Below are 12321 nucleotides of genomic sequence, written 5' to 3' on the forward strand. Positions count from 1 at the left end.
CCCCGCTGAAACCACCGCCTGTGGAAGGGAATTCCACATCCTTGCCGCTCTTACAGTAAAGAACCCTCTACGTAGTTTAAGGTTAAACCTCTTTTCTTCTAATTGTAATGAGTGGCCACGAGTCTTATTAAACTCTCTTCTGCGAAAAAGTTTTATCCCTATTGTGGGGTCACAAGTCCGGTATTTATATATTGTGGGGTCACCAGTACAGTATTTGTAAATTGAAATCATATCCCCTCTCAAGCGTCTCTTCTCCAGAGAGAATAAGTTCAGAGCTCACAACCTTTCCTCATAACTAATATCCTCCAGACCCTTTATTAGCTTTGTTGCCCTTCTTTGTACTCGCTCCATTTCCAGTACATCCTTCCTGAGGACTGGTGCCCAGAACTGGACAGCATACTCCAGGTGCGGCCGGACCAGAGTCTTGTAGAGCGGGAGAATTATCGTTTTATCTCTGGAGTTGATCCCCCTTTTAATGCCAATATTCTGTTTGCTTTGTTAGCAGCAGCTTGGCATTGCATGCCGTTGCTGAGCCTATCATCTACTAGGACCCCCATGTCCTTTTCCATCCTAGATTCCCCCAGAGGTTCTCCCCCCAGTGTATAGATTGCATTCAGATTTTTACCACCCAAATGCATTATTTTACATTTTTCTACATTGAACCTCATTTGCCATGTAGTCGCCCACCCCATTAATTTGTTCAGGTCTTTTTGCAAGGTTTCCACATCCTGCGGAGAAGTTATTGCCCTGCTTAGCTTAGTATCGTCCGCAAATACAGAGATTGAACTGTTTATCCCATCCTCCAGGATCCTCCGTTTATGAACAAATTAAATAGGATTGGTCCCAGCACAGAACCCTGGGGAACCCCACTACCCACCCCTGACCATTCTGAGTACTCCCCATTTATCACCACCCTCTGAACTCGCCCTTGTAGCCAGGTTTCAATCCATGTACTCACCCTATGGTCCATGCCAACGGACCTTATTTTGTACAGTAAACGTTTATGGGGAACTGTGTCAAATGCTTTTGCAAAATCCAGATACACCACATCTACGGGCCTTCCTTTATCTAGATGGCAACTCACCTCCTCATAGAAGGTTAATAGATTGGTTTGGCAGGAACGATTCTTCATGAATCCATGCTGATTACTGCTAATGATACCGTTCTTATTACTAAAATCTTGTATATAGTCCTTTATCATCTAGTCCAAGAGTTTACATACTATTGATGTTAGGCTAACTGGTCTGTAATTCCCAAGGATGTATTTTGCGCCCTTTTTAAATATTGGTGCTACATTGGCGTAAACATTAGTTGTTTCCTTAAAAAAAGCTGCAGCCTGAGTAGAAAAGTCTGTACCCTGCCAGCATGCTTTGGGGAGGAAGGATCAGTCTCTTTGTAGAGGTGTGGCATGCCCTCTGCTCAGCCTCAGTAGGGGGCGAGTAAATCCTTTAGTGGAGTTCCACCCCAAAAAAAAAAAAAAAAAATTAGTAATGTGCTTTAAAAAAATTAAAAAAACTTTTGGAGACAATTTTTTTTTTACTCACCTCTAAATGCCTGTTGCCAGGGGGTCCCTCGTAGTCTGCCCCCTTCGGTGCCTGGGCTCCTGATGTCACTTCCCTCGGCGCAGGAAGGGAGATTGCCTCTCCACCCTCCCTCTTGTCAATCATCTGGGACACGTGACCGGTCCCAGATGATTGTGGGACCAGTGACGGCGCACGGCACGGCTCGCGCATGCGCAGTGGGTGCCCGGCTGTGAAGCTACAGCCGGGCGCCCACAGTTAAAATGCCGGCGTCGCCAAGCAGAGGGGGGACGAGCGGGGCTTCGATCCCCCGCATCGCTGAACCCTGGGACCGGTAAGTGTCTGATTAAAAGTCAGAAGCTGCAGTATTTGTAGCTGCTGACTTTTATTTTATTTTTTTTTAAATGGGACCCCCCCTTTAAGAAGAGACCTCTGCTTCTGCACAGAGAGTAATGCCCCGTACACACGGTCGGATTTTCCGATGGAAAATGTGTGATAGGACCTTGTTGTCGGAAATTCCGACCGTGTGTTGGCTCCATCACACATTTTCCATCAGATTTTCCGACACACAAAGTTTGAGAGCAGGATATAAAATTTTCCGACAACAAAATCCGTTGTCGGAAATTCTGATCGTGTGTACACAAATCCGACGGACAAAGTGCCACGCATGCTCAGAATAAATAAAGAGACGAAAGCTATTGGCCACTGCCCCGTTTATAGTCCCGATGTATGTGTTTTACGTCACTGCGTTTAGAACGATCGGATTTTCCGACAACTTTGTGTGACCGTGTGTATGCAAGACAAGTTTGAGCCAACATCCGTCGGAAAAAATCCTAGGATTTTGTTGTCGGAATGTCCGAACAAAGTCCGACCGTGTGTACGGGGCATAAAGGTTCTGTTCTGCAGCATGCTGGCAGGACACAGGCTTTTCTACTTAGGCTGTGTCTGCTTTAAAAAGAAAATGAATTGTAAGACACTGAATACCTTTTGCTTTGATGAACTTTATTTAGCTAATACAAACAGAAAATTAGCTTGGGCTTTAAACTGACCCTGGGATACAGCATGGCTGCTATAGAACTCAGATCTATTTATCCCGGCATGCTTATCTTCTGAGCCAGTGTATCCATGGCTTATGCACTGAACTTACTTTCAGCCCAGTAATGCCATGCCTACATACACTGGAGCATGAGACCTATGCGGGCAAGCCTGCCCAAAAATGTGCAGATAGGGCTACCCAGGCCTTTCCCTTTATCTTGTCAGGGAGTAGCCCAATCTATAACAGATTTTCCTATTCACTATAAAGGGTAAATCAACAGATATGTGCAGTCCTGATGGGTGCTGATCATCATTCTAGTTCAGGAGGGATAAAAAGTAATCTTCCGTAAATCTGCGATCTGCACCATCTAGATCTTAATTGCAGTACTGGGACAGGTGCAGCTAGTGACCAGGGCAAGGATGAGGAACTGCGCCCCCTCCCCACTGTTAATGCATGCCGTAGAATTGGTTTAATTTCCAGTGTCCATTCTCTGTCCCCCTTGCTACGCTATGCCCAGGGCAGCTCCCCCCTGCCCACCCCTTGTCCTGGCCTTGCTTAACAGATATCCCCAGCCTAAAACTTTAGGAGGAGACCATAGGAATGCAAATATATGTGATTTTGCTAAAGACATTTTTTTGTTGATCATCTGCACATATTCAGGGACCTAAGGAGAACTAATTGTGACTTACCGTACAGCAGTAGTTGAAGGGAAGACTTTTTGAGGGTAGTCCCGATTCATTGATGTTTCATATGGATCCCATAGGTTCCCTCCTATATAAACAAGAAATAATGTTCTCTGTGACAAAAATCTAATTCTTTAAGGGTGGCCACACATGTGACAACCTGTAAATATGAAAGACATTTTCCAATCAAAGAACTATGTAGGACCCATTTGAGTCAAAAAGTGAGGGGTCCTGTGATATCATCAAGAAGGGGAATTTCTTTGCGTTGGTCTATTTGTAATGCTTGAAAGCAGCTCAGAAGTCCAATGACTTGCAATTAAGCAAACTGCTTTGTCTGGTATCTTTGCTCTGTTAGAGGCTGTAAGAGTTCTGCAGCCAAATGTGAAAACGAAGTATGAAGTTCAATTGTTTTGGATATAAACTAGGACCACCTAGCTGGCCATTGTCTTAGGTGCAAATATACTGTATGTTTACTAAGCCTCCTTATAAGATTAGGGTTTTCCCCTGTTGGTATTATGCCGCGTACACACGACCGGACTTTCCGTCAGAATAGACTCCGACGATCTTTCCAACGTAGTTCCGCTGAAATGGACTTGCCTACACACGATCACACCAAAGTCCGATCGTTTAGAACGCGATGACGTACGACGGGACTAGAAAAAGGAAGTTTAATAGCCAGTAGCCAATAGCTGCCCTTGTGTCGTTTTTGGTCCTTTGGAATAGCATACAGATGAGCGGTTTTCCCGATAGGAACTGATTCCGAAAGATTTGAAACATGTTCTATTTCTAGGTCCGTCAGAATTTTAGAAAAAAAAAGTCTGATGAAGCCCACACACGATCGGAATGTCCGACGGAATGATTCCGTCTGACCTTTTCTGATGGAAAGTCTGGTCGTGTGTACGCGGCTTTAGACTCTAAAGTCAATGTAAAATGTTACTATATAATAATTTTCTTTACCTATTATATTCAGTAGTATTTTACATTGATTTTCTTCTTTGGTAAATATTAAAAATTGCATGTGTACATTTTTTATACTCATCCTTTTCAGACAGCAGGAAGTTAGTGCAAGTCTTTTTTTCCAGGATATCAGATATATGGTTTACTGCTGTGCTGACAATTTAGACACATATAGATAAATGAGTCATCTGATTGACTACAAGGAGGGATGCAGACAGCACCCTCTAGTGCCTTATACAGCAATGGTCCAAGTGCAGAGTTGGTGCTGGGCTATCTTTTTAGATAGCCCAGCATGCACCGTACAAGCTGAGGCATAAAAGAATCCTGTAACAAATGTTATACAAATAATAAAATGACACATAGTTTATAAAGTTTAAAGCATAAAAATCGCCACAAACCATTACACAGACCCATTATATAGTCAACATTGCATGTTGATTTTTGCTAAACTAAAAAAGACTGAAATTTTTGAAAAAAAAAAAAAAGGTGTAATCGCGCTGGTTAGGCTAATAGTAGCACAGTAATTTGTAACAGCAGATACTTCTAAAATGTGCAATTCTCCAGAACATACCTTTCTGAATAAGATACATTTTTCTGCCCAACTCCCTGAATCAATTTTACTGCCTAGTTTTACAGAGCCCACCAGAGGATTGCAGGAAAAAATCCCACTTAATTATGTCCCTCATAGAGCTGGGCCTTCTTGCCCATTCACAATGTCACTGTTGAGCTACAGTGAGGCTCGGCAGGGGAAGTGTGATTCTTCCTTTATTTATCTTTATTTGAAGTGCTGTGATCAATTTCAGGATTGTATTCTTTGTGCCCTAGCTGTGACTTGCATTCTTCCAATGCGGAAAAACACCAGTTATTTCACTATGTGCGAACGAGCCCTTCCTCTTACCCGAGCCATGACTGGACTACAACATGCAGAAGAAGAAAACACACAGAAGAATTCAAATGAACAGTTCTGCATGTGTAGCTGTCAAAAAAGGAAAGTTATTTTCAAGCAAAGTGTTGGGAGTTATGTTATGTGCAATATATTTATTACCACTAGGAGGTGTATGCTCAAAAGAACTGGCAATACATACAGTCAGGTCCATAAATATTGGGACATCGACACAATTCTAATCTTTTTGGCTCTATACACCACCACAATGGATTTGAAATGAAACAAACAAGATGTGCTTTAACTGCAGACTTTCAACTTTAATTTGAGGGTATTTACATCCAAATCAGGTGAACGGTGTAGGAATTACAACCGTTTGTAAATGTGCCTCCCACTTTTTAAGGGACCAAAAGTAATGGGACAATTGGCTGCTCAGCTGTTCCATGGCCAGGTGTGTGTTATTCCCTTATTATCCCATTTACAAGGAGCAGATAAAAGGTCCAGATTTAATTTCAAGTGTGCTATTTGCATTTGGAATCTGTTGCTGTCAACTCTTAATATGAGATCCAAAGAGCTGTCACTATCAGTGAAGCAAGCCATCATTAGGCCGAAAAAACAAAACAAACCCATCAGAGAAATAGCAAAAACATTAGGTGTGGCCAAATCAACTGTTTGGAACATCCTTAAAAAGAAAGAACGCACCGGTGATCTCAGCAACACCAAAAGACCCAGAAGACCACGGAAAACAACTGTGGTGGATGACCGAAGAATTCTTTCCCTGGTGTAGAAAACTCCCTTCACAACAGTTGTCCAGATCAAGGACACTCTCCAGGAGGTAGATGTATGTGTGTCAAAGTCTAGTATCCAATCACAGCCGATCACATGTAAACATGTGGTACACCAGTGTGAGGAGAGGAGAGGCGATCAGCGGCATCTCCTCGCAGGGGAGACCTGTACAGATATTTGGGGCACTGATCACCAGTGCCCTGATTATAAGTGCAGCCCCAGCCATGACATCAGTCAGTGACCATTTGTGATGCAAATCTGTGTCCATCAGTGCTGCCTTTCAGTACACATCAGTGCCACCCATCAGTGCCGTCCATCAGTGCCCATTAGTGCTGCCCATCAGTGCGACCCATCAGTGCCCATCAGTGCGACATATTAGTGCCTCCTCATCAGTGCCACCTCATCAGTGCCCTTCAATGCCGTCTCATCAGTGCCCATACTGTATATGCAGCCTCTTCAGTGTTCATCAGTGCAGCCTCATCAGTGTCCATCAGTGCCACCTCATCAGTGTCCATCAGTGCCGCCTCATCAGCGCACATCAGTGAAGGAGAAAAATTACTTATTTCCAAAATTTTATGACAGAAACTCATGAAAACTTTTTATTTTTTTCAAAAATTTTTTTAGCAAAAATTAAAAAAACACCAAAAGAAAGCTCTATTTGTGTGAAAAAAATGATAAAAATTTCATTTGGGTACAGTGTTACATTGCGCAATTGTCATTCAAAGTGTGACAGCACTGAAAGCTGAAAATTGGCCTGGGCAGGAAGGGGGTAAAAGTGCCCGGTATTGAAGCGGTTGAAGCCTGTGGCTTTGTGTAACAAAAAAGGAAGGCATGATCCACCTGCCTTCTTGCTGACAATTTTTGGGCAATATTTAGGCATTTTGCCAAGGCACCCCTTAAAAACCCAGAAGGCACCCTGGTTGAAAAAGGCTGGTATACGGTATGAAAATTGTAATATATGCAGCGCTGAATTAGGATAATAAACTGAAATGTCCGTACAGGATTTCCTATCTGATAATGTTTCAAGCAGCTAAGTCCATATCAGTAATAAATAAGACAGGACAGCCCGACACCAACTTGAATGTGAAGAAGATAGCTCTCAGCACCAACGTTATCAAGCCCAGCAGCTTACCAGAAATGATGGACCCTCAAATTATAGAGTGGTCACAAATAAGTCTAATGATATATTATTAAGATCTCCAGATCACTCCAAAGGCAATGGCAGCTTGGTTAGCCGGTTATCCAAGGCTTCATATAACATTCAGTAGCCTCGAAGATCAACAGGCATGTATCAGGCACATCCTCTGTCACTGCAGGCACTTTGCACTAAATAATCCTCAGGGCCTGTTCACACCACATGTGTTGTCTGCATCGGTCTTGTCTGACACAGACCCCGCACATAAAGAAGACAATCTGCAAGCTGTTCTCACACATCACTGCCCGCTTCACTCACCTCGAGGTGGGTGAAGGGTTAAGTGATGTGTGTACATGTCAGGCATCCCAACCTGCAAAAACTCATTTCAGGGAGGTGGCAAACTCATTTCAGGGAGGCAACACTCCGCACTGGCGCTGCGGACCCCCCCCCCCCCCAATCTTACTAGGCAAAATAACACTACATACGGTACACTCACATACATACAGTCCACGCATACATACAGTCCACACATACATACAGTCCACGCATACATACAGTCCACATATACATACAATCCACGCATACATACAGTCCACGCATACATACAGTCCACGCATACATACAGTCCACGCATACATACAGTCCACACATACATACAGTCCACATATACATACAGTCCATACATACATACAGTCCATGTATACATACAGTCCACGCATACATACAGTCCACACATACATACAGTCCACTCATACATACAGTCCATGCATACATACAGTCCACGCATACATACAGTCCACGCATACGTACAGTCCACGCATACATACAGTCCACATATACATACAGTCCACGCATACATACAGTCCACATATACATACAGTCCACGCATACATACAGTCCACATATACATACAGTCCATGTATACATACAGTCCATGTATACATACAGTCCACGCATACATACAGTCCACATATACATACAGTCCACGCATACATACAGTCCATGTATACATACAGTCCATGAATACATACAGTCCACACGTACATTGAATGGCGCAGCCATAAGATAGAATTTTGCATAGGGGACTGAGTATGAGGGCCACCTGAACAATGTCCTCAGAGAGATACTGCAGATAAAGGTTTGACAATGGCACAGCAAACCAGCCTAATGGCTTGGACCTGCAACAGCCAATGAAGGCTTAAATTATGCATTTGCTGCTGCAGAACCCCTACACAGAAACATACCGGATACACAGGGAGGATCACATAAATCAAAGAAAAGTACCCAAAACACCAGCTGCAAGAAGAGAAATGAATAATGGCACACCTACGTATACTTCACTAGATAGTGACTGTACCTACCTAAATGAACTGTTCAAAAAGTACACCTGACTATTGGTGAATGTCTATATAGGGCTGGTAATATCAAAAAACTGATGATTAAAAATTGTCCACATACAGTCACTCCTCACTATGCTTGGATGTGAGCAGGCTACAAAGTAAATAGATGGTAGTGGCAGCAAGTGAAGAGTTAACAGGACTTCTCTGCAGAGCACAGTATATACAGCCTTGGAATGCAAACATAGATAGGGAGAAGCAATAAGCTGTGCAATTCATGTCAAAAGCGACTATTTGGCTTGTAGCGCTTCTCAACCTTCTCCACATGCCTCGGGAACACACTTAGGCTTATGGCAGCAGCAGGCAGGAAATCAACAGGCTTCACCCCCGGACACAGGTAGCACATGTAGCCAGGGAATGCAGACATGAAGAGGAAGAAGCAGTGAATGAAGCCATGCCACAACAATGAATAAAACACACCTTGCACACCTCCACATCTCCTCAAACTACAGAATACCTCTGCTCACGTGTGCTTCTGCATTCAGGGTCGGGGCAGTAGGGATCGTGGATTACTAAAGTCTCTGAGTCCGGGGCCCGTCAGGCTGATCTGCAGGCAGGAGAGACAAGGCACGGTGGAGAGCAGGGACACCAGCCCACTGGTCAGGAGGCCAGGAGGCCGCTCTCACTCCTGAGTCCTCCTAGCTCCCCCGGCCAGCCCTGCTGTATTTTGTAAAAGGTGCCAAGACCTCACTGTGCCTGCTTCCTGGCCAGCTTTGGAACGGCGCATGCTCTGCTCTGGGGGTGGGGGGCATTCAGACCCCCCTGCGCCTGTCACTCAGAAGACAGAGCAGACCAAGCAGCCGTACTCCATTTGGCCACTCGGGCTGCTCTTTCTGTTGCTGAGTGATAGAAGCAGCCGGGAGATCACCCGGCGCTCGCGGGTGTCCGGGAGCCCGCAGTCAAATTCGGGAGGCTCCCGCGACTTGCGGGAGACTTGAGATGTCTGACATGTATTGTAAACAGGCCCTGAGGATTATCTAGTGCACAGTATAGTTTGAGTATAGTATAGTATAGTTTGAGGGTCCATCATTTCTGGTAAGCTGCTGGGCTTGATCTCGTTGGTGCCGAGAGCTATCTTCTTCACATTCAAGTTGGTGTTGGGTTTTCCCGTCTTATTTATTACTGATATAGACTAAGTTTGCTTGAAGCATTATCAGATATGGAATCCTGAATGTTGTATGGACCTTTCCGTTTAATATCCTAATTTAGCTCCACATAAATAAGCTTTTTTTGCTGTTCAAGATCAAATGGACTTTTTGCTGGCTGTTGAATACTAATAGTGTATAACATTGCAAATTAGTTTTTATTTTCTTGTTTCTAAGCACAGAATTCTCTTATGTTTAAAGTTATGGTATACAGTATGCTTCTGTTATCAGAAAGAACTGTCCATGCCTTTCTAGAGCAAGGCAGAGTCACAGAGGAGAGGATGTTACAGAAGTTGGGGCTCAGCCATGAAGAAAAGAAGAGAAAGGTCATGTTTGTGTCTCTGGACTATTACCATCCAAAATATCTTTAATGCCTAAAGGTCAATACAAACCCCAGAAGGTCGGGTGGTGAGAGACACTCTGTCTAAATTTAAAGTAGGTTATTTCGTACAGGTGTGTTGTCCAGACAGCAATACTAACTTCTGACAATTGGTTCATACAACAAACAAGGCTACTTACTGTATCCTGTAGTCAAAGTGGTAGTTGAAAAGCTGCAGTGCCATCTACAGTGCCTTGAAAAAGTATTCACACCCCTTGAAATTTTCCACATTTTGTCACGTTATAACCAAAAAACGTAAATGGATTTTATTGGGATTTTATGTAATAGACCAACACAAAGTGGTACATATCTGTAAAGTGGAAGGAAAATGAAATATTGTTTTCCAAATGTTTTACAAATAAATATGTGAAAAGTGTGGGGTACATTTGTATTCAGCCCCCCTAAGTCAATACTTTGTAGAACCCCATTTCACTGCAATTACAGCTGCAAGTCTTTTTGGGGGCACCTTTTTCCATGTTTGCGGTGTAACCCACATGGCTTCTCGCAAACTGCAAATGGGACTTCTTATGGCTTTCTTACAACAATGGCTTTCTTCTTGCCACTCTTCCATAAAGGCCAGACTTGTGGAGGGCACGACTAATAGTTGTCCTGTGGACAGATTCTCCCACCTGAGTTGTGGATCTCTGCAGTTCCTCCAGAGTTACCATGGGCCTCTTGGCTACTTCTCTGATTAATGCTCTCCTTGCCCGGCCTGTCAGTTTAGATCAGTGGTTCTCAACCTTCCTGTGCCGTGACCCCTTGATAAAATTTCCCAAGTTGTGGGGACCCCTAACAGTAAAATTATTTTTGTAGCGTGGGTCAGCACCCAAGGCAAAACAAGTAATTTGCACCCCTAACCCATGGACATTTAGCGCTCCCTGAGTCCTTTTAATGGAAACTATAATCACAAGGAAGTGTAACTCACTGTGTCTCCGGCTTCACTGTGTCTCCGAATTTGTGATGTTTCCTAGCAGTGACACCTATGCTGAAATCAGGAGATAGGGTCTCCTCCAGCCCCTCCCACTTCACATTCCTCACCAGTCAGCTGACCTTTAGTCTCTGCCCCCCCAGCCATGCCGTGAACTGAATGGGCGCCTGCAAAGAGACTGAGTGGGCAGCCACGGGCTCCAGGAACAGCCCAGCTGGGCGGCCACAGGCTCCAGGGATAGCCCTGCTGGGCAACCGCAAAAAGGCTGGGAGAGTGGTGCGGGCTTAAGGAACAGCCTTGGATTCGGTGACCTCTGGCAAATCTTAATTCGACCCCCAGGTTGAGAACCACTGGTTTAGATGGACGACCATGTCTTGGTAGGTGTGCCATATTCTTTCCATTTTCGGATGATGGATTGAACAGTGCTCCATGAGATTTTCAAATCTTGGGATATATATTTTTTTTATAACCTAACCCTCTATTAAACTTCTTTACAACTTTATCCCTGACTTGTCTGGTGTGTTCCTTGGCCTTCATGATGCTGTTTGTTAACTAAGTTTCTCTAACAAACCTCTGAGGGCTTCACAGAACAGCTGTATTTATACTGAGATTAAATTACATACAGGTGGACTCTATTTACTAATTAGGGGACTTGTGAAGGCAATTGATTCCACTAGAGTTTAGTGAGGGGTATCAGAGTAAAGGGGGCTGAATACAAATGCACAACACACTTTTCAGATATTTATTTGTAAAACAATTTGAAAACCATTTATCATTTTCCTTCCACTTCACAATTATGTGTCACTTTGTGTTGGTCTATCAGATAAAATCCCAATAAAATACATTTATGTTGTGGGTTGTAACAAGACAAAATGAGGAAAATTTCAAGGTGTATAATACTTTTTCAAGGCACTGTACCCACTATTACCTGAGCCAGTTATGTCAGTTACATTGTATGAAGGTGTGTTGTGTATCAACAAAAGTAATACTGGCTAGCCATTCTATTAAAAGCAGCCAGCTAAAAATTGTGATACCAATTTCTTACACAGATAAAAGACAAAGCAGCGCTATAGTTTATAACATAAAGTGCAATAAGTGCAATATAAAACTTCTAACATAAAGTGCAAAAAAAAGTTTAATACAAAACAGCAAAAACAAATGGTGAACAAATTCATCACAAGTTATATATAAAACAAAAAAATGTATTTGAAGTCACACTCCCTGCAATATAAAGTGCATAAATGTGTCTATACATCACACATCACTAAAAAGGAGCAGATATACAGCCCATCAGTGCAAAGATCTCATCACAGAGTACTTGACATGTGATCCTCTAACTTGAAGTGCAAAGGAAAGGAGCTGAAATGCACCACCGGATAGCGATAATCACACTGCCTCTTACCAGAGCAGATGGGCCAAACACTATAATGACCAAAAGCGCATGAAATGGGATCACAGGCTCAACTGCCACC

At 43.4% G+C, this 12321-nt stretch overlaps 1 protein-coding gene across 1 annotated transcript in view; it reads right to left on the bottom strand.

Moving 5' to 3' along the window:
* Positions 1–12321, bottom strand: part of TEX26 (testis expressed 26) — an 82916-nt gene that overhangs the window by 43236 nt on the left and 27359 nt on the right. Inside the window, exon 3 of the mRNA XM_073613359.1 lies at positions 3246–3327. Within this exon, the coding sequence (XP_073469460.1) occupies positions 3246–3327 (82 nt within the window). The remainder of the gene's footprint in view (positions 1–3245; positions 3328–12321) is intronic.

This window comes from Aquarana catesbeiana, linkage group LG02, assembly GCF_042186555.1.
Source record: "Aquarana catesbeiana isolate 2022-GZ linkage group LG02, ASM4218655v1, whole genome shotgun sequence".
NCBI lineage: Eukaryota > Metazoa > Chordata > Amphibia > Anura > Ranidae > Aquarana > Aquarana catesbeiana.